The sequence below is a fragment of the Anopheles coustani genome, chromosome 3, assembly GCF_943734705.1.
Source record: "Anopheles coustani chromosome 3, idAnoCousDA_361_x.2, whole genome shotgun sequence".
In the NCBI taxonomy this organism is placed as follows: domain Eukaryota; kingdom Metazoa; phylum Arthropoda; class Insecta; order Diptera; family Culicidae; genus Anopheles; species Anopheles coustani.
In genome coordinates this window covers 96656287-96682200 of record NC_071288.1, presented here as the reverse complement: position 1 = coordinate 96682200, position 25914 = coordinate 96656287, and the positions used below count along the sequence as shown (strand labels likewise).

The 25914-nt window shown below is 46.0% G+C and overlaps 4 protein-coding genes across 10 annotated transcripts; 3 read left to right on the top strand and 1 right to left on the bottom strand.

Moving 5' to 3' along the window:
* The first annotated feature begins 197 nt into the window (after window positions 1-197).
* LOC131261227 (uncharacterized protein KIAA0930 homolog) lies at window positions 198-7525 on the top strand. 4 transcript variants are annotated; one of them, XM_058263196.1, is made up of 8 exons: window positions 198-337; window positions 528-807; window positions 2256-2845; window positions 2909-3087; window positions 3147-3397; window positions 4585-6402; window positions 6583-6732; window positions 6807-7525. In XM_058263196.1, the coding sequence occupies exons 2-8, from the start codon at window positions 660-662 to the stop codon at window positions 6845-6847; spliced, it is 3177 nt and encodes a 1058-aa protein (XP_058119179.1). In that variant the 5' UTR covers window positions 198-337; window positions 528-659; the 3' UTR covers window positions 6848-7525. The 4 variants fall into 4 exon arrangements, with proteins under 4 accessions (XP_058119179.1, XP_058119180.1, XP_058119181.1 ...); XM_058263197.1 differs by having other exon boundaries at window positions 198-807; window positions 4645-6402; XM_058263198.1 differs by lacking the exon at window positions 4585-6402 and having other exon boundaries at window positions 198-807.
* A 436-nt stretch (window positions 7526-7961) lies between these two features.
* Window positions 7962-11324, top strand: LOC131272038 (spondin-1). Its single transcript, XM_058273649.1, has 4 exons — window positions 7962-8319; window positions 8952-9343; window positions 9436-10531; window positions 10600-11324. Exons 1-4 carry the CDS (start codon window positions 8112-8114, stop codon window positions 11268-11270), a joined length of 2367 nt encoding a protein of 788 aa, XP_058129632.1. The 5' UTR covers window positions 7962-8111; the 3' UTR covers window positions 11271-11324.
* A 58-nt stretch (window positions 11325-11382) lies between these two features.
* On the bottom strand, window positions 11383-23279 carry LOC131272098 (cholinephosphotransferase 1). Of its 4 annotated transcripts, XM_058273725.1 has the most exons (7): window positions 22487-23279; window positions 21075-21474; window positions 17155-17289; window positions 15432-15590; window positions 15177-15341; window positions 14982-15111; window positions 11383-12375 (listed from the first exon to the last, which is right to left on the bottom strand). In XM_058273725.1, the coding sequence occupies exons 1-7, from the start codon at window positions 22696-22698 to the stop codon at window positions 12188-12190; spliced, it is 1389 nt and encodes a 462-aa protein (XP_058129708.1). In that variant the 5' UTR covers window positions 22699-23279; the 3' UTR covers window positions 11383-12187. The 4 variants fall into 4 exon arrangements, with proteins under 4 accessions (XP_058129708.1, XP_058129707.1, XP_058129709.1 ...); XM_058273724.1 differs by lacking the exons at window positions 11383-12375; window positions 17155-17289 and adding an exon at window positions 19329-19457 and having other exon boundaries at window positions 13615-15111; XM_058273726.1 differs by lacking the exons at window positions 11383-12375; window positions 17155-17289 and adding an exon at window positions 18119-18250 and having other exon boundaries at window positions 13615-15111.
* A 383-nt stretch (window positions 23280-23662) lies between these two features.
* On the top strand, window positions 23663-25033 carry LOC131272584 (protein farnesyltransferase/geranylgeranyltransferase type-1 subunit alpha). The gene is made up of 3 exons (XM_058274388.1): window positions 23663-23919; window positions 23995-24349; window positions 24479-25033. Exons 1-3 carry the CDS (start codon window positions 23778-23780, stop codon window positions 24993-24995), a joined length of 1014 nt encoding a protein of 337 aa, XP_058130371.1. The 5' UTR covers window positions 23663-23777; the 3' UTR covers window positions 24996-25033.
* The last annotated feature ends 881 nt before the right edge of the window (window positions 25034-25914 follow it).

The window sequence follows — 25914 nt, the reverse complement described above, 5'->3', positions numbered from 1 at the left end:
TACTGTTTCACCTCAGTGTTTTATAGTTACTATGTTTCTCTTTGTTTGTTTCGACGCAAAAGCAAGCTATGTTTACCTATGTGCACTCTGCCCAGAATCGCGGCATGTGATTCAGTGTTTGGAGCTTCCGCCTGCCTCAGCACGCAGTTTGGGGTCGGAGGATGACAAAAGTGGTGACTATTGCATCGGTCAAGCAATTGCGCAATCGCACCGAGAGCGGCATCGCCTTACGAGACTTCTTAACCACCACCACTGGAGCTCGAGTGGCAGTCAGGCGCTGAAGCACTACCGGAAACATTACAACCTTTGAGTTTAGGTCCTTCGCTTCGGGATTGTAGTACGCAAAAACTCTTGTTAAAGAATAGAACGGTTTTAGAAACCAGTGTCCGCTAGCGATGTTGTTTGAATAATTGCCTTGAATTGATGGCTATTCTCTTGGCTTCCCAACCGTAACCAACGGAAAGCTACCGTGTATAAATTCCCATATGAAATGAAGACTGTTGGCTGTTGTTACGTGTCTTCGCAAGGTCGCTGCAGGTGAACGGGTTCAGACACGGCTTTGATCCTCGGTGCAAAACGTTTACCGGGGCTCGTTTCATCGATAATTTCCCCCGCATCGGCACATTCCGGCAACTGTGGACGACCAACGGCGAGCCTTTATGATGTCGGCAGGGACGGGAGCTGGCGGTAGTCTGGGTGGTTCGGCAGCAGCTGCAATGCTGAAGTCACCCCAGACAGCCCTCCAGCTGCTGCTGGAGGAAATCAACTTCCAGCGGACGAAAGAAATGCGGCAGCTGCTCAAAGATGGTAAGTTCCTTTTCCCACCCCCAAAAACTCCCCTTCGTTCGTAATGATAAAACAAAAATCATGACGACTGCGTTTTTCCAGTTATCCTAGCAGGATTATCGATTTTTCCTTCTCGAATGCATTTGAAGGCGAATAAGGTGAAAGTGAGCCGACCTCGTCGTTTCAATGTAGTTGTGGCAGCATTTTCCACGAGAATGACGGATACAAAGATATGAATATGCGCATTTCTTTCCTTTTGCTCGTCCCAAGTCGTCCTTTCCCGAGGGAGTTTTCCAAAATGTCAAACGGTACACGGGCAAAAACAAAAAAAAGCCACAACAATGATAACCGGCAATTTTATGCACATTCTTTTGCGACGAGAAGTATTCGCTAGAATGAGGGCATTCCGGCGTGTCCTTTCGATTGGGTAACTAGAGAAGATATTGATTAGGGACTTTGGTAGCGGAAAACCCGGGACGAACAAAGAGAATGGATGATGTAAAATTCAATTAAGGATCCAATCGAATCCCGCACGAAGGGTGTGCCATTGAATCTCATTAGCGAAAGGCGTGTGGAAGAGACGAGAACTGTGAACATTTCATTATAGCTGTCGTTGCAAACAATTTTCCTTCGCCACGCAGTAGGCGGCCTAATTTTTCCCCTACTTTTACTAAAATTTATTGAAAAGTGACTGTGAACTTAAAAATTAACCGCAAGGACTGCATTAGTCACTAAACAGAAGATGAGGTAAAATAATTAACGAATCATCTGGCCGAATAGATTTTCATCTATTCTGTTTGACAAATTGAAAGAGTGACTCACCTTCAGACGGTTGAATGATGTTTGTTTAAGTAGAACGACTGGTTACGGACATCGCCTAGCACATCGGTTTTGTCTGGAAAAGAACGAAAAAGATTAATTATTTATTCGTTCTTTTTGAGTGGAGATTATTAATACACTTAAAAACTTATTTTTCGTCAGTGTATCGGCCGTCTTATTACCAAATAGTTGGCCATTAGAGGGTTACTAAACTTTTCCCTTTTTGCGTATGTAGAGATAGTCAGTCGGTCCTCATAGGAATTCACAGAATGCTTATGTAGGTCTGTATTTTGATCATCCATTAAAAACTTTTCCTTTTAACGTTTTGTACGTAAACAAGTTGTTCTTATCTTTGGTGCACCGCTCGTCCCAGTTGGAGATGCTGTAAATCATTCCGTTCCGAAATGAAGTATAAAAAGAGCACCATAAGAGTGCAGGTTTCATTTACGTTGTTTTTTTTCCTTTAATCAAATGCACGCCTGTAAAAGAAGATGGAAGTCACAAACAAACCATATTTTCTGTTTGTCCATAGGTAGACTGAATTATAGCAAAATGGTCGGATTAACTTCAATTTAATGAAAAGTGAACCTGCTGAAAGTTTGCTGGTTTTAAATTCAAAGACAATATTTTTTGCTTTTTCTCTTTTGCAGAAGGTGGATTTGTCGTATTGCAGGGAACCACCTACTGGACCGACCTGTTCGTGCGCCACTTTCTATTCCAGTCCGAACCGGAGCATAGCATCGACTGCGACGATCTGCTGTTTTTCGTGCGCAAAAAGCACATCAAAGGGTCATCGCGGGCCATGCCCAAGTACGAAACAGAGATCGAAGTGTTCCGGAAGGACTCGCGCAAGCTACCGATCGGCGATCCGGACGTCGACTGGGAGGAAACCGTCTACCTCAATCTGGTGATTCACCAGTTCAACTACACGCTCACGCTAGCGATCTGCACGCGCACGTCGCCGAAGGAGTTGCAGGTACTGCGACGCCATTCGCAGAAAGTGTACGCCTCACCGAGCCGCCGGAAGATGGATACCAAGGGCGACAGCGAGGAGATTACCTACCCGCACATCTGCTTCATGGTGGACAACTTTGACGAGGTGTTTCACGACATACTGGTGCGCGACGGCGAGATGGTGTGCGTGGAGCTGGTGGCGACCGATCGTGACGGTAGCGTGCAGGGGGTGATCTTTCTCGGCTCGATCCGGTACGATGCACTCAAGCGAGTCTACGACGCTAGGGTAGGTGGTGTCATGGTGTATTTTTGCTGGCGCTCCTTGATTGTCGCTTCGTGTCGTTCATAGCAATCCAGCCTTGGCTCGAAGGTTGCCCAAAGGATGTCGTTTGGGTTGTTCAGTTCGGGCGGCCCGCAAACTCGCTGCGAGTTTGTCCGTATGAAGGGGCCACAGGGCAAAGGACACGCCGAGATGGCCGTTACTAAACCGAAAGGATCCGGTGTTGAAACTCCCACCAGTGAGCCAGGGTAGGAAATTCCTCTGCCATGATGTGAGCAAACGAAATTTTAAATCACGCTCTCCACAGGTTCTGTGCCACCGACATGTGGGACTCCGAATGGGAAGAAGATTGTGAGGAGTACTACAACTATCGACACCAGCGTCGACTCAGCGACCCGAGCGCCAACCTAAACAACTTCAGTCGCTACGGATGGCGCACGAAGAACGCCACCGATGGATCGTCGGGTTACGGCGGCTCGAAGGCGCGGTCGGAGAACGAAGGGCTTGATTGTCTGGCGAACGAGGTGTCGGAAATCGAGGCTGGTGATTTGCGCGACGGTAAGACGGATCGGATTGGAAATGGCGCCCGTTTCCACTTTCTTCTTAATTCTGTTTGGATGTTTTGATCAATGTCGCTTTTGTAGAAACGCTTCGTAGAACATGGACATCGTCCATCCATGACCGTTCCTTGTAAAGCGCGTTCATCGTCTCTTTCATACTATCTCTTCCCGGTTCTATACTTTTCATAGAAGACGATCAGTGCATTTCATACAACATAAATGGTTTACCACAACCTTTGCGTACTTAACTTTTCGAATGCGACTTATTATCATGAACCATAATGAACTGCAAAACAACTTTTCCTTATTGCCCGGTCTACTCTCGCACTCCGTAAGGCAACATTTTGAAAAATTCTACGTCCGTCCACCTTGAAAGTAGCCTCCTGTGATACCTTATTCCTCTGCATGGCATGCGTTGCTCTGTATTGCTCGCTTACTTTGACCAACTCTACTGTATATGATTATTCTTCAACTGGTCATGTGGAAAAATGCCGAGCTTTTCTGCTTTTCTATCGCGACCGAGAACAAACCACTAATAACCAAATAATCCCCCCCCATTCCGAGAGCGTGTTTTGTGTTTGGTTTGCATGACGCGCAAACTAATACCATCCATGGGGAAGCAGGACGATCGCTTTAACTAAAAAATGCCAAGAAAGAATATTTGTTTTTTACCATCTTCCTGTTTGTATTTATCCCATCATCCCCCGTTTTGTACCTAACTCTTCATTTACTAACTTGTATGGCAATTGTTTTACTTTCTGCCCTTTACCATTTTCCTAGTTCCTTGTCATTGTTTTTTTTTTTTTCATTCCCCATCCTCATCTTTCTCCATTCAACGAGTTTTATCCCACTATCTTCAAAGTAGTGCCCGCCTGCTAGATAATAAAACGATGTGCTGTAGTAATTAAAAACCCTGAAAAACCCTGAAAAACCACCTCTTATGGTCCCACTATCGAATAGAACGATTCGACGTGCTTTCGAGCTCGATTTTTATCCTTGTTCGTTTTTCTTATAATTTTCTCTCTCTTTTCTCTTTTCTCTCTCTCTATCTCTCTTACACAAACAAAACACCTGTACACGATACCGATTCCATCTTGAAACATCCTACGTTTTTCCCAAATTGACCACGTGTTGCGGTATTTTTTATGGAAAATATAAACACACACACGTACACGAACTACACAGATCGTCCTGCTTCCTCCTGCTTCTCGGACATCGCGAATCTACCAACGCTTCCACCAACAGTAGTCCCGCAGGGAACCGAATCCCTTCCAAAGCCACAACCGCATGGCGATATTGTTGCTAGTTTATCCAAGCAGTCCAAGGGAGCGGAACTTAAAGGATCGACGAACAAAACGCGTCCAGCGGAATCAATCGGCAGCGGCACCGCAACGTCGACGAGCAACTGTTGCAGTTGCTTTGGCACGCGCAAACGTTGGTCCGACACCGACTCCATGCAGATGTCGGAAGTTTACGAGCCCTGTCCAAAGTGCGGTAGTGAGTCGGCGGAGCAAGAGGTTCGCAGGGAAGACGGAAAGCGTATGATGGCGTCCGTCAGCAGCGAAACGGAGCGAAGGCTACAATCGCTCGAGTTGCACGATTCACCAGCCTGTTTGGCCACCGTTTCGAAGGGACGTTCGCCGTTGATGAAGCACCGGAATGTTTTGATTGTGGAGAGCGAGCTAGAGTTTGCCGGTGGGGCAAAGGTGCGGACATCTTCCCCCAGTACGTCTGCACCGATTGATGAACGGACGAAGAAAAAGGTCTTGCCGCAGAATGTCACTGGGGTGAAGAAGCGAGACAATAGTCAGAAGGTTACCCAAAGCCCAAAGAAGCGTCTCAGTACGCCTGTGTTCCGCTCGAAACGATTCAACGGTAACGGACCGGAGGTTGAGGCAGGCAGTGGAAAACCCGCCGGCAAGGGAAAGGTGACCACGAGCAACAGCAATGCAATTAACAATAATAACAACGGAAGAAGAGGCCGTTCAGGGGGAAGCACGTCGAGTTTAGGACCACCAGCCGGTGCCACGGAAGCCACAGAGGACGGTGAATACGAGCTTGCGGACGATGCCGTCTCACTGAACGGTGGTGGCGATCTGACGGAAGCCGGCGAGGAGGTGACTGCTAAGCCGGAAGCCGTCGGTCCGCTCGATCCGAAGCAATTGATTCGCGTCAATGGTAAGGAAGAGTTTCCTGCCGAACGAACTGGCACCAGATCGAGTAGCAATGCAAGTAACACTGATCGCCAAGGAAAGCACCAACAGCCAAAGGCAATGTCCGTATCGGTTGCAAACATTAAAGAACATCGGGAACGTCGCACTTCAAACGGAAGGGTTACTACGACGGATCAGCATCGAGGGGCTGCCAGCAATGGCACTAGCAGTCGTTTTTCTTTGATTTACCGAAGAAGCAAGTCATCCTCTGCGGCAACTCAGGCTTTTGCAAAAGAGGACAAACGGAAATCGGACGGTGGTCCGAAAAAATCCAGTGATTCAGTTATAGTATCATCCAAAGATGAAAACCCCAAAACATCCCTGAAAGAGGATGATAAGAAACGAGAAAAGTCAACTGTACCGGAATCCCTCGCCGATCCGTTCATCGAAGACACAAAAGTGGAACATAAAGGCACGTTGCCTCCGACAGTTCCACCAACTAGTGAACGTGACATCAACGGCAACCCCGACGAAACGACCACGACGACGACGGCGACGGCGACGACGACCACGACGACGGATGAGACGAGCGAAAGTGAACTCTCCAATCGGGCCATTTGGGCGGCGCTGAAGGATTTGCGAGCAAAAAAGGAATGTTCCACGCTGCCGAAAATGAAGAAACCAACCTACAACAGTTTCTACGCACGGCCAACGATCTTAGGAGGTCGGGAAGGTGCCGACCACCGCATCGATACCATTCCGACGCGACGTACGCCCGATGGGACGAACATCTATTACCTTTGCGACTACCACCCGAAGCGGCACCACGGCGGCGGCCACGGGGATAAAGGTTTGAAGTAGCATTATGTACATTTAATTTTTGTTTAATATTGTACGCTGATGTCCTATGTCCTGTGTGTCGCTGTTTCCATGTCGTGTATGCTTCATGTAGAACGTTTGCTCTTAACCATATCATTAGCTTCTTCTCGGATCTCAATTCATTAACAGCAATGTCTTTTTTCTTTTACAGAACTCGACGATGGCGCATACAATCCGCTGTGGACAACGAAAGGCTTTACGCAAACGTTCCATTTCTGGAAGGAAAACCGTCGCCAACAGTCGACACCTTTGAATGCGTTCCTTACCTACGTGACGCTGCCGTGGTGGAGCATAGCAAAGGGTGAAAAGATCTTCATGGAAGGGCAAAGGGTTTTCAATCAGTCAACACTAACAGCTGCTTATCTTTCCGAACAGATCTACTGGACCACCGAGAGCAACCGATTCTGACCTTCTAAATAATCCGGAGCACCGGAGCGATTGATCCCATCGATCGTTCTAAGAGAGGAAAACAACATCGAGCTGCCACCAAGCACGACGAAAACGTTGGATCGATTCCAGTCAACGCAGGGCGAAAAGCTAGTGATTTTGTGTTTTTAGGGGCGGGAGAAATAGTTGATTCGTTGCTTAAAAGTTTAACATGGAATTGCAGTTAGCGAACGTATGGTTTGGTTTTTGGGCTTGGAGGTTTTCTTTAAGTTACTATATTGAAAGAGAGATTGGGAGAGAGAGAGAGAGAGCTCATTCCAGCAGACATTTTTCTAGTCAAGCAACGCGATAAGGATAAAAATCTATTTTAAGGTGCCACAAAGGAGCCATCTTGGGGAAATCTTTGTGATTAGTAACATTTTTTTGCTCGTTTTAATTCACTACTAAGTGTCCCATCAAACCTATCTCAATGTCTCGGACAACTAGGAGGTGTTGTTTTCCTGGGTTCAAGTGCTATTAAGGAAATCTCTAAACCGAACAAACTTTTTCTAACATTCTTCTCTTTGTGTAATGATTTAATGTGATTTTTGTTTACCATTGTAATTTCGTCGCTGAACCTTCATTTTCTCTACTTACTAAATCTCTACGCAAAAGGGCATCTCATTATGGATGTAGCAATAAAATTAAGCCAACATTAAAAAAGAATAAATAAGAAACACACATTTACACAAAAACACATGCCTACTTGGATTCATTTGTTCTACCCATTAATCGGTGATTGCATACTTTGTGTCGGTGGGAAGAAAAACAAGCCGATCCTACAAACCACCGCGAAGGGAGGAAGGGAGCTTGTAGAATGTCGGACGCTCGTTGCGTTTTACTATCAACCTTTCACACTTCCCAAAGGGACAAATACACACGGAATCTAGGGTGCCCGGGGTGCGCACTATACGTCATCACCGTGCATCGGAACGAGGGATGGAAACGATCGCGAGACCATTGAGAGATAAAGGATCATCCTACTTCTCCTACCTTTTCGTACCATCTCCGGGGTCCGCTCGGTTTTGATAATCCGCAATCCGAACCAAACCATTTCCGTCACGATCGTTTCAGTCACTAATCAGCCGCGCTAGCAAACGGACTACAAGCGGAAAGAAAGTTCCCCCGCCGTGTGTGCTTGGCTGTAAGTGTGTGTGTGCGCCCTTTAAGCTGGTTCACCATTTCGAGATTGTCGAGATAGGATTAGGAGAGTGGATCATCCCGCTGACTGTAAAGGACTGATAAGTGACGCATATGGAACCATCGAATCGTCCTCGTCGATGGTCCGTCGTCGGTGCGATCATCTTGCTGGTTGCATTCGTGGGCCTCTCGGAGGCGTGCAGTAAGGTGCCCGTGCTCGATGGTCAGCCAGTAACAACACCGAAGCAACCGGGTGACAACGGTTACCGGCTGGCAATTCGGGACGACCCGAAAGGATACGAACCGGGGAAGATCTACAACCGTAAGTCCGTTAAAACCTACATTCCCAGCAACTGACGCAGGAGTAGTGAATTCTTCTGACCGAGTGCACGCAAAAGCAATGTCTAATTGCTGCATGATGAACCCGAGCACACGACGTCACCGCGGACATTCTGGTGTACCGAGTGTCTGAACTGGCTCATCGCTGATAATTTACATCAGCAGCCGCAATAATAACCGTCTGTTTAGGAAGGAAGCGGAGGGCAGTATCGTCGCGGAAGGGCGAGGTGAAGCACAAACGAGCGAGAGATTATGGGACGAGGTTAAAGTTCCACGTGCTGCATTCCCGCCCTAGCATAGATGAGTTTAAACTAGCAAACTCCCAACGGAGGGCTCCTTATCAACATTATTTGAAACTAAACTGAGAGAGTAGAGGAAGGCTTTTAAAATTGACTAAAAACAATAGGTTTTAGCAAAACAAATTTCTACATTCAATAGAAAATCGGTGTGAACAAACCTTAATAGTGAATGAAAAAAAAAGAAACTCACCGCCAACTTGCTTTAGTGACGTCGTAGCTCCAGCCTACTTCTTTTCTCTGGCTACAAAGTGGACAAAAATAACAAAATATCGTACCCCTCCCCAAGTAAGTGATCGCAATTCCCTTTTACTTACAGTGTTCATCGTCGGCTCGCGAACTCATGCGAAACTGCAGCAGTTTAGTCACTTCACGCTGGTGGCGCACGCCAAAAATGGCGCCCGATCGTTCATTGCCGGACCGAAGCGGGTCGGACGGTTCCAGCTGTTCAGCGATTCGCTCACCAAGTTCCACGACCAGTGTGTCAACACGGTCACCCAGGCGGACGATTTCCCCAAGTCGGAGATTCAGGTAATGTGGGTCGCACCGGCAACCGGCTCGGGATGTGTGGCCATATCCGCCATGGTGTTTGAGGACGAACAGCACTGGTACGCGGATGACGGTTCGCTGACGCGCGTCCTGTGCGAGCACAAACCAGAACCACGGATACAGAAGGGTGAATGTTGCGCCTGCGATGAGGCAAAGTATAGCGTGAGTCTTTTGGGGTCTTAGTAGCCCGGCATTGGTAGCTTAGGAAAGGATATCCCAATATTCATCGCTTTTTTTCCACTTCTTCGCGTTAGTTCGTGTTCGAGGGCATATGGTCGAATGAGACACACCCGAAGGACTACCCGTTTGCCATCTGGTTGACGCACTTCTCGGACGTGATCGGTGCGTCGCACGAGACAAACTTTTCCTTCTGGGGTGAGAATCACATCGCCACCGACGGCTTCCGGATGCTGGCCGAGTGGGGCTCGGTTCGGTTGCTCGAGCAGGAGCTGCGGGCGAAGGGATCCCGCCTGCGGACACTCATAAAGGCGGCCGGTTTGTGGTATCCGCGCGTGAACGCCAACACTACGTCGAACTTCCGTGTCGACCGGAAGCATCACAAAATTTCGCTGGCATCCATGTTTGGCCCGTCACCCGATTGGGTGGTCGGAGTGAGCGGGCTAGATCTGTGCCGGGGCGACTGTACCTGGGCGGAGTCGCTGGACATCGATCTGTACCCGTGGGACGCTGGCACGGACAGTGGCATCAGCTACATGTCCGCGAATGCGGAAACGCAGCCACGCGAGCGGATGCACCGCATCACCACGCTCTACCCGGAGGATCCGCGCGCTCCGTTCTACAATCCACGAGCGAAGGAAATGACCCCGCTGGCGCGGCTGTACATTCGCCGGGAGCGACTTGTGGCCCGGAACTGCGACGAAGAGTTTCTGCAGGCGCAGGTGCTCGAGCTGGCGGAAAACACCGAGGAGGAAACGCGTGCCGAGTGTGCGACCACGGGCTACACCGAGTGGACGCCGTGCTCGGTGACGTGCGGGAAGGGCATCCGGATGCGGACCCGGGAGTACCTGCAGCCGGAAAAGGCGGCCACGTTCCAGTGCAACCGACAGTTGATCGCGAAGGAGATGTGTGTGGCCGATGTTCCGGAGTGTGGCCCTGATGGTGGAGCGCCGGCGGCAGAAGGGGATGATGCAACGGGGGAGCTGAGCTCGGAGGATGTGGGACAGTCGGTGGCGAATGTGGATGATGACGGAGAGGGCGTTGGCGTTTGCCGCACGACCAAGTGGAGCGAATGGTCCGAGTGTTCGGTTAGCTGCGGCATCGGGGTCACCATGCGAACGCGCACGTTCATCGAGCACATGGGTCGAAAGAAGTGTCCTCACATCAGCGTTGGTAAGCATTCTCACCGTGGTGGTGGTTGTCCTCTTGTGTGATAACATTTTTGTTTTAACCCTCTGTAGTGGAAAAGCAGAAGTGCATGCAACCGGAATGCTCCATTACCGAGATGGAAGCCCCGGATCCGCTGTGTCCGGTGACCTCGTGGAGTGACTGGAGTCCTTGCAGTGCCACCTGCGGCAAGGGGGTGACGATACGTAGTCGCCTCTTGTTATTATCTCCGGCGGATCAGGAGTATTGCCGCAACCGGATCGAGTTAAACCAGCAGCGTCCCTGCACGGACAAAGCTGACTGCCTGTACGACACCTTCACTGCGCAGGAGATTTGCTCCCAGCTGCCGGAGGCGGGTCCGTGTCGGGGTCGCTACCAGCGCTACGCCTACGATACCAACCAGGGTACCTGCGTCCCATTCTTCTACGGCGGATGCCGTGGCAACCGGAACAACTTTCTCACTGCCGACGATTGTGTGCAGACGTGCAAGGTGACTCTTTCCGCACGCCACGACGACGTGGATGGAGAGGATCCCACGGAGGGACCCAGGACAAACCCCTACGACACGCTGCCAGTCGATTGTGTGCTCTCCGATTGGTCCGACTGGAGCGCTTGCTCGGTAACCTGCGGTACGGGGCGTTCGGAGCGTGTGCGGACGATCGTCACTCAGCCACGCAACGGTGGCCAACCATGTCCGCCACGTGTTATCAAGCGACGAAAGTGCACTGGTCCACCCTGTGTGTAACTTGCCCTTAGCCATTTCACTTTCGCAGCGAAATAAATCGTTTTATTATCCCCAAACTTTTGTTCCTTTCGTTCGGAATGTATTTCAAATGTACGCCTCTGGCTCGGTTCGGTTCATCTGTAGTTATCACCTTTTACATATCATATATTTATTTTAACCGCAACTCCACGAGACTCATGCGTCGCTCGTTATCCATTTGTCTATCTTAGGTTTTTTCCGTCGCCTTTCTCGCTAGCGCTCTAATATAAATATATATATTTTAAACCAAGGTTCCACACTCTCGCATAATTCTCGCAGCCACAGTGTTTTGGCGCGAATCCCGGCCAAACAAAGGCCTGTGTCTGTGACTTAATTTGTTACTCTACTACGGACTAAAGCACTTCTCCCCTATATTGCATTGTCTTTTTTTTTGTTCTCCTCCATTTCTTCCCTACGCCCCCCAATCCAAGCGACGTGTTTCTCGCAACAACATTTGGCAGACGTCCACACCGTCCTGATAGGAGATGAATCCGTTTCCTATTAAATGGCCCTAAAGACTTTGTGATGCCGTCTCGTCTCTGTACAGCTAAGGCCCGCGTCCGTCCCACGTAGAAACAGGTCCTATCGGCCCGGGGTGGTTTAAGCAGAAAATAACGTAACCACAAACAAAACAACAAAAAAATACTCTATCTAAATCAATCCTCCATCACACGTTCGTTCGGAGTGATAAGGTTTTCTCGGTAACGGGTAGCACATAGGGTTGTTGAGTAGGAAAATGGGATTAATTGGTTCTCCTTCTCTAGCTCTAAACCTCTAACAGTTGGTTGTTTCGACGAGTATTACACAACTAATAATCCGCATCCCGTGTATATATATGTGAGTGTGTGTGGCAAGCTTCGTACAACAATTCCTATCCTTTCGACAGAGGTTGCGGCGGTTCAAACGCGGTGTGGTTTGCGGGGCGAAGACGTTGGGGTGATCTGCGGGCTTGAGCTGTCTTCCGAGACCGACCGGGGACCCATGGAAGATGGTACGGTTAGGTTTCGGACCGGTGTCGTCGGATACGATCGTCGATTGTTGTTGTTCAACGTCGATTCTTGTTGCTGCTGCAGCTGATCATCCGAGTCTACCCGTCCCGTTAATTTGATATCATATCACAACGTCCGCCAAAACACACACGCACGCGAACGGGAAAGAAAAGAGAAGAAAGAAAAGGACAATAAAGATTATTACAGAAAAGAAGATTATCGGGTCCGCCTTCCGCCAGTACTAATTATAGATTTCAAACTAAAACGGTTTCTAAATACGACCAGGAATATGGTTAACGAGGAGAAAACGGTTTTACACAACAATGACGACTTGATTGAGGACGAAACGAACGGCCTTTCACGTTGTTCCTTCTCCGTCGTCCTGTGGACTCCTCGCTTAACCGGCACGCAACAAACAAAACGAGGGAACACAAACACTACGAGTGGACACAAACATTACACAGTTCCTACATAAAGCCAGAAACAAGGAAGAGACACAGAGATTGAATAGAAAACAGCAATCGGTATAAGGTTTCGGAAAACTATTAGTAAAATACAGAAGTCGTTAGAGGTTAGAGTAGGCTAAGAAAACGAGAAAGGAGAGTTTTAAATTGTCAAAACAGGATAAAGACACACAGACACACACACACACACACGCACAATTCATGCTTCAACGAAACTACACCGACAAACTTGTTTAGGGCAACCCCAAAATAAAGTTGCCAACGTTCTAGAACAAGTGGTTTTAGGTTAAGAAAAAAAACCCTAACAATATTAAACAACAAACTATTCGCGTCCGCTAGTATCTGACCACTAGCAGCAGCTGGAGGCAAGTTTCGTTACTAACCTTCGGCTGCATTCTGCAGCTCTATCAGAAGCCGACACACACACACACCGTTGTTATCAACATGGACCGCTCTCGAGCGTGTTGCGTTATTTACGACAAAACAAAGCTGCTGCAGCTTCTGAACATTGAGCATGGTTTCTGAAACTTTGGGTTCGTTTTTATGACATGGAATGTCACGGTTGATAAGCTACGATACTTTTATCGTTGATCATTGTCCTTCAATTCTTCTCTCATACTTCCGCTAACTGGACGCCTTTAAAACGAACTGAACCAATTGAACCAAATTTCTAGGAACGTAAACACAAGAGACACATAGGCTACATAGTGTTACTTAAACGTGTTTTATCAATCAAATTTGTTATAATCGGCTGCATTTGGCTCCTTCACCAATCTTAAGCCGGGATGTACTCCTTCATCTCCCGGTTCCCGCTTACACTCCATCCAACAATCTTAGGTATATTTTACATTCTGAAACTAGCATACATAGATATACAGTTATTATCATTTATACTTGTTGATTTCAGTTCGAGCACAACCATTTACAAAACGTACGCGTTTCCTACGGCACAACCTTCCCTCCAACAATTCGTGATGCAGCGCTGTCCGAAGAGAAAATGAGCTCTCTCTCTCTCTCTCTCTCTTCCGCATCCTCAAAAATCCTTCCTCCGCTGTGTCCGTTAAAAAGTGTATTGTACAAAAATATTACTCCCTTCGCTTTATTAAGTTGCCCCTATTCGGCAACCTAACTTCCGTAATGTGTCATGTTGCACATTTAACTTCAAACACACATAATTACATTCACACCCGACCGGTCCACACTCCATGCTTACCGGAAGCATCCACCAGGCATTTTCAACGGCGCGTCTTAGTACTAACTAAGGGCCTTGTGCTATACTAGCCGACGACGAGGTTATATTAAAAGTTCTCACACGAAAGACTTGCCATTACTAACAAAATGAGGTGGGTGAGGGTGGGTAGAGGGGTGGAGGGGGAGAGAGAATCAGCACCAACGAGACAAAAAGGAACAGCCGCGCAAAGATGGGGAGGTGTGGGTGATGGAAATTTTACGATAAATGGAACATAAATTAACAACACGTCAGGTGAGCCTCTCCTTAGTTCCGCCTGTCCTCCACGCTTTGGGATGATTGCTAGAAACAGCGCGAAGAAGATATTGTTTGACGCACCATTCTTTTCCAACGCATTATTAAACCACCAGCTAGTTATGGTTCGTTTAAATTCTATCGAATTATAGAAGTAAGTTACGCTTGATCATAGAATAGTCCCGGAGTAAATACTAAAATGTTTAAAAGAAGAGAAAAAAAAAAGCAAGAGCTAAGCATAACGTAATATTGGTAACAAAAGCAACATATTAGATGCTTCCCAACACCAGCTAATAAACGCGGATTAACATAGTAAGGACCTCAAAGGATTCGTACACGATTGCAAATCGCTCACCGGCCTCCTTTGATTTGCGACAGGAACGAAAAATTGAATCATGTTCTCTGTAAAGCTCGAATCTTCTACCAAAGCCCTAACCAAATAGCGCACCTATGTGTTGCTTCAAATGCTACGTTAGTTGGTGTTTCACTGTGTAGATACTTCCAAAATGCCCTCTTCCCCATTCCCTCCCTCCCTTCCAAGAATTCTCGTCCTGCTAAACGTAGCGCGTTCGCTTTCTTCCCGTGCTACCATCAGTCTACTGATGGGAACCGTGCTTTTTACTGCCAGCACGCGTTTGCTTTTTGTTGATCGACTGTTGCTGCTGTTGTTGCTGCGGGCCCGAGGATGGCTGCTGATGTTGTTGTTGTTGTTGCACGGTTGTTGGTTTGGTGTTAAAGGTTAGCATACAATGCGTACCGTTTTTGGTTTCATTAATGCGAGGATGGAGCTGTGCAGGGTTCGTACCTTGTGATGTCATAACCGGCTTCGGTGGGAAGGGAATACGGAAGAGTTCAATCTTCAGATAATCACAAATCTCCAGACACACCTACAAAAAAAGGGTTTAGTGAAATAAAAGGCGAACGTGTGCGAAGAATGAGAGTCAGTTCTTACCTGACCGCAGTATCGTATCAGGTCGATGGTGCACCAGAGCAAGCAGAACCACAGCACGTAGTACTCTGGCAGGAAGCAGTTGAAGTACTGGTTCAGGAACAGACACAGAGGTCCAATCAGTCCCCAGTCAAGGTACTCCATCTCGCTTTTGGTCATGTGGGCGACCTAATAATCGATCGAAATGAAATGGAATCAAATAACAACATCGTACAACACCACGATGAAAACGTCGTCGATGGCATATTCCTTACTTACCACGAGTCGGTTGGTCACCTTGGCCGTGATCATACCGAACGCCATGATGTAGAGCGCAGGATGGTTCTCGTAGATATGATCGGTCGACTTTTGCGAGATGACGTACGCAGGGACGACTACGAACAGGAACGGGATGATCGGTGACAGGACGCTGGTGCCCTGAGATTTGCGTACATGGTAGGTATGCGAGGTACATGTATTTTGTTTTCCGATATGATTAGCGGAGAGAAAAAAAAATCATTAGTCGAAGACATCCAGCCGAATTCCGGATCAGAGGAAGGAGGATAGAGATAGGGAAAGAAAAGGGACGTCACACAACAGAGACGACCGTGACGGTGTGCAACAGGATTAGAAGGGTTTTTGAGCGGTGAAAAGAAGGAGCACAGGGGGTATTGTTACATGAAGTTGTTACTTTTTGTACAATAATGATTATTGTAGCAAAAGGGTGGTAGCGGTGAGGGAGGAGGTAGGCAATATGGTTGGTTGTTCTAGCAAAACACGAAAACAAAAATAATATGGAAACTTAAAAATGTTTAACTAGGATGGAAATGGAAAACTTAACTGAGATCAACAAGAATGAGAAACAAGCAAAGTGATATTTACAGATTTAGTTAACACAATCTGATGCTGGCATTTTACAACGAATTATCACAGTAAATAAAACAATAAATCTATTATCGAAAATTTTGTACACTTAATAAGACGGTTGGGAAAAAAATATCGGTGAACTTAAATGTGATCGAGATATTCTATTACTTCTTACAATTTCTATTGTGTTTTCCTTTTTTTGTCAAGTTTTGCTAAAACAACTCCAAAGGTTGTATTACTATGTTTGAAAATATTGAGCCAATTGCCAGTTTTATCATATCTTTTTTTTCGAGACGTTAGATTGGGTTTGTTTTTGTGTGGTTAGATTTGATGGATAAGAATGAGATGATCGTTATGTTTTGCACTCAAAAATGGTTAGTTCAAATTCAAATTAATGCCAATTCCAGATACCATTTACCAACGGTGGTATCAATCGCCATTGCTCACTGTTAAGGCTAGTGTACAATATTGTCACATTTTCGTCTTTCCTCACCAGTCGATTGATTGTGAAGCTGTTGTCAAATGTTTGCCAATCAAATTACACCACCTTTCCCACAAACCATTATTGCAAACGGGAAAGCAAAACCGGGGAATTTACCAGTTAAATTTATCGCAAGTTAAAAGCTATTATTACAGGAGTTACTATTGGGTTTAGAATTGTCTTCAGTTATAAGTTGTCTCATGCCAATGCTGTAGGTTTAAATTCGATCAAGACAAGCCTGCCAAAGGGTCAAGGAAGATGGTCCACTTCATAGTGTCGGTTCCGGGGATGAGTTGATAATTGAATTACTTTACGCGAATTGAATAAATATCAATCAACCCTCCGATTCCGATGCAAGACACGACGACTATTCGCTAGCACGGTTTATTTAATGGACACATTTGTTACATTTGTAGCTTTGAGGAAAGGGAAGAGGGAAGGGGGCAAGACAATTAGGCAGAGATATCTAAAATGTTTAGCATTCAGATAGAGATTAACGCGCAACACGGACAAATCCTGCTACCATAGCATGTTTATCATAAGGAAATAAAAAGCCTCACACGCACAGGACACACCATGTGGCAAGCAATCACAAACTAAACACAAACAAACACACATACACACACACACACACACATATATTAGTGGCCTTACAGCAACAGTAGATCCATTCTTGCCCACGCCACCGGTAAAGATAACGGCCGAGTTCTGATAGGCCATCAAGCCGAACACAAACACGGCAAAGTACAGTGGAACCGTCTTTATGTCGATACCACCCATCAAAGGAAGCTGCGTCGATTGCGTAGTAGAAGTATTTGTTGTTGTTGTTGTTGTTGTAGTAATAGTTGTTGTTGTTGTTGTTGCAGAAGGTGGTTGGGGGTGGTTGGGTTAGTTGTTTATAATTTTTGTTTGTTATCGCAAGTAATTTTGGATTTAAGTTAGTCGTAGCCGATTTCCGATTTCGTTACAGCAAGCCAAACATGGAAGGAGAAAGTAAAGATCCGAAGTAGAGAGAGAGAGAGAACCGACATAGAACGGGGTCCGCGGAAGAGGGATTACGAAGAAAAGAAAAAAATAACAAACGGTAGAGAAATTAGATAAAAAGAAAGGAAGAAAGAAAAAAATACCATCTCGGTCAGTAACATCATCGCACATAAGAAGAAGTAATCATATTCCCTAGAAATGTTAATTAAAAGAAAGCGCATATAATGTAAAATTGGACGGCGAAACGCGCGAAAAGTCCCATACTCTTCGGATTGTATTAACTCCCCAGGTTCGTAGTAACGAGCGACGGAAAATCAAACAAAATAATACGAAACCTACCACACGTAGATTAGGCATACGCCGCACAGTAATGTAATAATCGTTTTGTTTGGAGGCTGCATTTGAAACACACCCCTAAGACAGATTTGTTAGCTCTTCAGTTTGAGTTGCGCGGAGGTTAGAGTATGGTGTAATTTAAACTAAAGAGAGGAGAGGCATGGATTAACAACAGTTAAGATGATGGGAGGAAACTAGGAATTTGCAAGTAGAAACACCAGACCAGAAAAGAACTAGAGCTACTAGAGGAACAGGGTAAGTGGTAAACAACGAGGAGAACGTGTGTAGTAACGCTTACAGCAACGGTTGAACCATTTTTGCCGACCCCACCGGCCCGGAACGTTTGGCAGAAGGTGACAAACATTTGCACGAAGCCAAAGGTAACGACAGCGCAGATGGCATAGTTGCAGGTGGTACCGGTCAGCGGTATCTGGTGCGGTGGACGACGGAGAAGAGGTGGTGCGTACATGATGTTGGAGAGATGAGATCGAAGGTGGGTTGGTTGGTTGGTTGGTGCAGAGGACCGTTAGAGACGCGCGGGGCCATCCGGGTTGACAAGAGATATCGGTTCCAATCGATAACGTAGGTTAAGTACACACAGGCACACACGTAACAGGAAAAGAAGATGGAAATGTAGTAGAAAAGGGACAGTGATACAAGAGAAAACGAGAAGAAAAATAAAAAGGATACGATCAATGTTACATTTTACAATCAAAACACGGAAAAAGTAATCACAGCAGCGACAACAGAAGCGAATACATTTTTGTTAGCAAGTTCCAATATGAATTGTTCAGGCGAACACTTCCACAACATTCCCGCCCGGATTACGTTGGTCACGTTTGAGGACGGTCCACCAGAAGATGGGCATCATTCTAGGCATACACACACGCAGCTTCCTATGCATGCAAGGACATCAGAAGGGACCTTTCACGTTGCACTCCCAGTGGGAGTAGCACATAACAACATACATTTCCTTGGTAGACATCCAACTCTTTTTCCAATAACATATACACACACTCAACAACACACCGAAATAGGTTCATGCTAATTAATGTTACTTTAGTTCATGCGCGATTTCACGAAGACATAGTTTAGGAAAACGCATGGCGTGAAAAGGTACGCTTAGTTTTGTACCGTTCGTGGAAAGAATGTCTTATAGTCTTGCGGTCGTCGAGAGATTCAATCTTTTTTCCAGCTGTATTTGTCCATAGTCTGCTTTTAAAAAATCGGTTCGATACAACAAAAGGCCGAAACTATCTCCTGTTCGGTAATATAGGGGTTTTTTTTTTATCTTTGACGATCACTCATGCTAAAACAAAGACGAATTGCAATTTTGGCAGCAAGAAGATGGCACAAAACAATCGTTAGGAAAATCGAAGGAGTTGGTGTTTAGGTAAATTGAAATTGAACTTAATAATGGTTGACAGTAGAAAAAATATTGGATGGACTGGTGGAGGACAATGGTGGTTCTCCCTCCAATGGAGGGATGGAGGAAAGGCGACACTTACGGCGACCGTAGATCCGTTTTTACCAACGCCGCCCGCACGGATCACTGCACAAAATTGCATCAGCGACCAGCCACCGCACAGGATGGTCATAATGGCCATCGAGCTCCACAGCTCGAGCTGTCCGAAGATCTGCACAGACACACACGGCACAGGGGGGAACAGGTTCGTGACGGAAAAGAGATGGGTTTCAAACGTAAGGAAAACGTGGTCATTATTTCAAGAGCAGGAAAAATGCGACAATGAATAGGGAGATAGAGGAAATTACAATTTCATGAACGTATGATAGCACGTGGTTGATCAAGTAACACGTGGTTTGCATTTCCGTAAGATATGAACTAATTTTGCATCGAACAGCATCAAAGTAGCCATCGATGGCCTAAGAAAACAAGCATGATTCAAGGAGGGCTTCGTTTCGGAGGAAAGTGGAAGCATTTTAAGAGAAATGTGCGGTACTAATTCTTCCGTTTTACGTAAGGTCAATTAAACAAGGAACCAATCGATTAGCTAACTTTTACGGTCAGAGCAACAGAATTAGGTGCGGCATCGTAACGTTGAAACGTATGTAGATAAGAAATTACCAATCTACACCCCTTTCTAGACAACGACAATCGTACAATTTGAAATGGTGTATTTGGCCCAGGGCATTGTAAAAATGAAGGAGCGTTTTCCCTTCCTCCTGTAGTTCAAACCCTATCGCTCTTATCATATCGACCAGCGCCACAACGCGTGTTTATGTATGGACATTATTGATAAGAACTATTCAAAAAATCTGACATAACAAACTGGCACACCGTTGTGAAGGAATGGCGAAGAAATTCGTCTCGCCCCTCGCAAACCGCATAATCTTTGTACGAGTTTGTGTAAATCCACGATCGCAACGGCTTCCACGCGTATGTTGTGATACGGGTTTCTTCTGCTCAGCAGCTTTGCACTTTGGAACCCATGGCACGTCGTTGTTCTGCTCTGGAACGAACGCCAAACAGAGACCGGACCGATGCAGCCGTCTTTTTCGTCGGTACTAGCAACAACAGGAAGCCCATCAACATCACGCCATGTGCTCGCGCGGAGTTTCTTTAAAAAAACAACCAACATTCAGTTCAATGCAAACAGAAGTGCAATGCCGGTTTTTGTTGATTCAGTGTACGAAACACGTACCCGGCCCCTTAGAACTGGGTGAACAGAAGAGCGAAAAATATATATGCACCATGACTCCGATGCACTCGAGCTGTCGTAATTCTGGGTTTCCACTTAAAGCGATCTAACTCGATCTGCTTGATTGCCAAAAAGAAAAAAAAACGAGAAGCAATTTGCGTTCCGCTCTAGGTCCCATTCTGGGCAACATATCATAATAGTGGCCTAGACCGTGGAGTAACGATTCTAGGGCAAAAAATAGTTGTCCGGCGACAATTGTTACTAATAAATTGCACGTACGACTTATCATGCCATGCCATCAGTACAATACGAGTACAGAACACTATATACTGGCCTGCAATCTATCTCGTAGATACCGTTTAATGACCAGTGAATTTGTGTACTCAAGTTGTAACTAACGATGTTACATCCTTTGGCACATTTCCTTGAAACAGCATCACTTTCAGATCCATGAAAATCGTCTGGGTTCTTAATATGCTAGCACGGCAGAGGTTTGTTCTATTTCCCAGACATTTCTAATGTCTCGGTTCAGGCTGAAAAGATAGAAAAATAAAAAACGACACCGAACCGCATGCCCGGCGGAGAGGAACTTACTTTCGTCATCCAGATCTTTGGACCGAAAACGGCCGATATCATGTGGATACCGATTATCGTGCACTGCGCCTCGGTGACGTCGATCCGACCGAAGCGTAGCGTACCGGACACGTACGTCTGCCAGTGGGCACAGTAGAAGAGCGTCATGGCGCAGAAACACTGGAAGAACATCCAGCGCGGATAGAAGCCCAGCTGGACGGAGATGCACGCCGACAGGGCTACGAAGACCGTCGAGATCGAGTCGCAGCCATGATCGAACAGCTCGCCGAGCGGGGATGATGAGTTAGTTCGACGGGCCTGCTTGCCGTCGATCGCGTCCAGGCTCTGGTAGATGAAGAGACCGGCAGCACACATGGCAGAAGCCCACCTTGGTGGTTCCTCGCGTCCATTGGGACTGTAGCTGTGGGGGGAACAGGGAACAAGTTAAAAAGACACAGATAGTATTTGAAAATGTGCAGTCACAAACGTGCACTACTCTTTTGTATTCTGCTGCACAAAATGTAGTAAATGTTGTAAAATAATGTAATTCACATACTTATGTGAACTTTTTCATGTGAGATACATTCGGGACATGGCAGCTTATCTCTTAGCACAAAAGGTAATGTCTTCTATCCTTAATTGTTGTACTGAACCGGCGTAGGAAGCAACACATGAAAAAGAAACATAAATAAAGAACCGTGGAGATGCTAACCATTGCGTTCGCTAATACCATCGGCCAAAAACCGATGCGTTTCCATGACGACGAATTTGCTGGTTCGTTTCGCAAAGCATGTTGTGAGAATGTGCGTGGAATCTTTATTCGTACCACCCCAAGCCAATGTCAAAGTCGGCCAAATGCCGGCCGATGTGAACACGAATGCCAAACATGCCGACACGCATGATTTTACCGTTCCACCCAAAAGGTCCCGGAATGTTCAGCGCCTTCGACATTTGCGTATCTTGAAAAAACTACACGCAATGAAGTACATCTTAGGTTGGTTCCGGGAAAGCAATGACGTGAAGTTTGTCGTTCAAGCATCTCGCACGTTGAACAATGACGGTGCTAAAAAGTGTTTTCTCCCTGCTAAGTGTGGGGCTGCCACAATTGTTGGGTGATTGAAGTGGTTCACTACGTTTACTTTTCTATTGCGCATCCAACGTATCAGTAGCTATCTCTCTTTGTCTACCTTTTAGCCTTTGCTATCTGCTAAAATTCCCTATCTTACTCTTCCCAGGAGGAGATGAATGCTAGAAGACGGAGTGTATCGCGAAATTACATAATTGCCCCCTTCAACATCACTTGTGTGAGAAAGCGGTTCCGAGTGGCTGCGATGTGAAGGAATCGGATGCATGTTTCACACCCCCCGCATAGTCAAACATTGTGCTGGAATAGAGAATGAAACTTGTACGTGTAACATTGGAAAGAATCTTACTAGATCAGAATAAGTGTGGTGATGATATTGATGATCAGTCCGACAATGGTGACGAGGTTTGGTGCCAACCACATCGGTACTTTCGCGACGAGCCAGCACCACCATGGTTGCAGGAAAGGATCCATCAGGCTGACGTTCGAGCACGAATACTTGTGATCACCCAGCTTTTTCAGCTGCACCGGGTGCAGCAGTTTTTGCTTGTAGAAATACATTGTTGTAACTTATTTTCACTGCCACCGATTGGCGTAATCTATTTGCAATACCGACGAATTCGTTAGGCTGGTTTTTCTAAAATTTCACCAATCTTTCACGACCTCTATCATCACTTGCACATCACAATCGCCGCCCCGGGGCCAACTTGACAATTTGTAGATTCACTTTTCCGGAAACAAGCTAATTCGGATGCCAATTCGATGATGGCAACGTGTCGAATGGTCACTAAAGGCCTCCGGCAACCTTTGCAAGTAGTACACACTTTTCACTGTTTCCCGTGCTGCGAAACAATTGCTCGCAGCGTCGCCGAACGGTGCGAAATTTCTCCACCGTATTCGTGATTCATCCGGGGGGTTCGTGGAAAAGCACTATTTCCAACACTCCTACCCCACTCCACCCGCTCGGAATCAACCGTATAAAACAACCAAAACTGGGGTTTTTCGATGCACTGCGCTGTGAATAATGTATGATCAGTTTTATGCACTAGTTGGATGCCATGCACCAACCAAAACTTTACCGCCAGCGAAATCGTACTCGGTATTATTCGCGCAAATCCACAAGCACCTCTTGTCGATGGGACTGCTATTTGACGTGTGAGCTGCAAATCGTATGATCCTTGATGGTCTCGCTTCAACATGCATGATTGAAAGGAGCTTTCTGTCTCATTCTCTCAAACCAATTTATCTATCGAGTGGAATATGTCAATCTGACATCGAATTGACAGTAGTACGCTGACAAACTGGCTGACTTAAACCAAGGTGATTTCAAATGTTTATTTTTGTTTTATACAATTATTTGAAATATCTGGAAAAGTTGCGTCGTGAATAAATAATCTTTATTATTCCCGATGCATTTAATACTTAATCATTAGGTTACTACCTTTTAATTCCATCGGAACCTATTCAGTTGATTATCCATCTAGCAACCTTGGTCACACTTTAGTTTCTGTCAGTTCTCATCCGATATTTGGTTAGAATTATCTGCCGTAAGGACCAATTTCTGCATAAATAGCTCTCTGCTGACCAAAAACGACCACAGTTCCTAGCTCAAACTTCCGCAGTAGATAAAAGGTATCACTATGGCAGACGGTAACAGCTCGGATGAAGATTTTTCCGACGATTGGGTGCTGTACTCGCAACGTCCCGAATGGTCCGATATCGAACCACTGCCGCAGGATGATGGAGAAAATCCGGTCGTGATGATTCAATATAGTGAAAGATGTAAGTGCATTAATGAACCGATAGTACGAAACTCGAGGCAAACTAATCAATTGATTTCTCCGTTCGTTCTTCTAGTCAGAGACGTTTATGGATACCTGCGGGCGATCATGTCGCGCCAGGAAAAATCGGAACGTGCATTGGAGCTTACGAAAGATGCAGCTAAACTGAATGCCGCTAACTATACCGTCTGGCAGTACCGACGAGACATACTGAAGGCACTGAATTCCGACCTTTACGAAGAATTATCATACATCGGGAGCGTGATAGCTGAAAATCCGAAAAACTATCAAGTCTGGCACCATAGGCGCGTTATCGTCGAGTTGCTGGATGACCCCTCGAGTGAGCTGGCCCTTACCGAGAGCATACTGGATATGGATGCGAAGAACTATCACGCCTGGCAACATCGGCAGTGGGTCATAAAAAATTACAAGTACGTAGAACGTGTTGCTTGTAATTATGTTTACTTTCCTTGCGCTACGTGACACAATCCATGTAGTGATAAGCATACGCTGCTTACCTTCCTTTTGAGTAATCTTCTATTTATTAACATTGCTTCCAGTCTCTTCGATAATGAACTTTTCTACGTCGACCGGCTCATTTCCGAGGACATGCGCAACAATTCCGCCTGGAACGAGCGATTTTTCGTGCTCAAACACGGTGGCTTCACACCAGAGGTGCTCGAGCGCGAAGTGAACTACGTCATGACCAGGGTGGGTTTGATTAAAAACAACGAGAGCCCTTGGAACTTCCTGCGAGGACTGTTGCAGCAAGGTACCGGTAAGCTTGGTCAATTTCCAACGGTGGTAGACTTCTGCGAGGATCTTTACAACGATGGCATTCGTTCGCCGTACTTGCTGGCCTTTCTGGTCGATCTGTACGAGGAAAAGTACTTCGATATTGTTGCATCCGGTGGTAATCCAGCCGAGGCCGAAGAGTATCACGTTAAGGTGCAGGACCTATGCGAATCGATGGCTAACCAGCACGACAAGATTCGCAGTAAATATTGGCGGTACATCGCGGAAAATTTCCGAAGGAAAGCTTCAGAACGGGCCGGAAGCGGACGGAATGGCGTTTAAGAATGGGAAATAATATAATCAACTTACTGGAATCAGGATATTGCATCTTACCACAGTACCAACATTTTTTTTTCGTTAGGTTTTCATTGCTATAATAAAGGTGAAGCTTACCTGCCTTCGTAATTTCAACCGAATCTCGTTTTCTCGTATCGATGTGTTTGGTATTTTCATATCGACTCGCATCGTTGATTAATTTTTTAATATCTGGTGTTATTATTAGTTTGTTTCTTGTTCGCCCCGAAACGGTTCATGTTTACTACTATCCACTATCTCTCCCCCACTTAAACTCTTCCAAGCGTTTGTTGTTTGTGTTGTGGCCGCGCTAGTTAGATATAACCCTCTATTAACCCTCTCTGCTGCTCTCAATATGATGGTACACTCGCTTTAATGTTTATTTTTCGTAATTATCTTTCCATGTTTGCCTTGTTTATATTTTTTCTTTCTTCCAACTTTATTATTATGTCACTTACTTGAAGAAATGCTGCTTTTTTTACTTATCTTTATACAAATGGTTTCACTTGAGGATTCTTCTTCCGCCGTCTTCCAATAATACCCTCCCCACTTTTCTCTCTGTTCCGAAAGGTATGTCTCACACGCACCACCACTTCCTCATACGTTTCGTCGCTCCTTTGCTATTGCTGTCCGTCAACGGATATCATCGATTTCATGAACAATATAAATGACTCCTTTCCATTCAATTTCTACCATTTTTGATACTTTCCACCAATCATCCTGTGCCTGTCCTTGTGGGTGCCTGATTTCATTATCCATATAAGGGAATCGTTTTTCTCTACTTCCCTACCTAAAAAAACCGTTATGGCTTCGTACCGCGTACCCTGTCGGTGGCAAACGAAGTGATTTAGTTAAACATTCACGTATAAAAACCCAATCCAACTGTAAAACACATCATCACACACAT

Coding starts and splice junctions, on each gene's coding strand:
- LOC131261227 (XM_058263196.1), top strand. CDS start 660: ATGATGTCGGCAGGGACGGGAGCTGGCGGTAGTCTGGGTGGTTCGGCA. Junction 2,846..2,908: donor AGCGAGTCTACGACGCTAGG/GTAGGTGGTGTC, acceptor TGTCGTTCATAG/CAATCCAGCCTTGGCTCGAA. Junction 6,733..6,806: donor GTGGTGGAGCATAGCAAAGG/GTGAAAAGATCT, acceptor CTTTCCGAACAG/ATCTACTGGACCACCGAGAG.
- LOC131272038 (XM_058273649.1), top strand. CDS start 8,112: ATGGAACCATCGAATCGTCCTCGTCGATGGTCCGTCGTCGGTGCGATC. Junction 8,320..8,951: donor ACCGGGGAAGATCTACAACC/GTAAGTCCGTTA, acceptor TTTTACTTACAG/TGTTCATCGTCGGCTCGCGA. Junction 9,344..9,435: donor GCGATGAGGCAAAGTATAGC/GTGAGTCTTTTG, acceptor TCTTCGCGTTAG/TTCGTGTTCGAGGGCATATG.
- LOC131272098 (XM_058273725.1), bottom strand. CDS start 22,698: ATGTATTTCTACAAGCAAAAACTGCTGCACCCGGTGCAGCTGAAAAAG. Junction 21,475..22,486: donor ACCACACTTATTCTGATCTA/GTAAGATTCTTT, acceptor TTCCCCCCACAG/CTACAGTCCCAATGGACGCG. Junction 15,112..15,176: donor TGATACGATACTGCGGTCAG/GTAAGAACTGAC, acceptor CTTTTTTTGTAG/GTGTGTCTGGAGATTTGTGA.
- LOC131272584 (XM_058274388.1), top strand. CDS start 23,778: ATGGCAGACGGTAACAGCTCGGATGAAGATTTTTCCGACGATTGGGTG. Junction 23,920..23,994: donor GATTCAATATAGTGAAAGAT/GTAAGTGCATTA, acceptor TCGTTCTTCTAG/TCAGAGACGTTTATGGATAC. Junction 24,350..24,478: donor TGGGTCATAAAAAATTACAA/GTACGTAGAACG, acceptor CATTGCTTCCAG/TCTCTTCGATAATGAACTTT.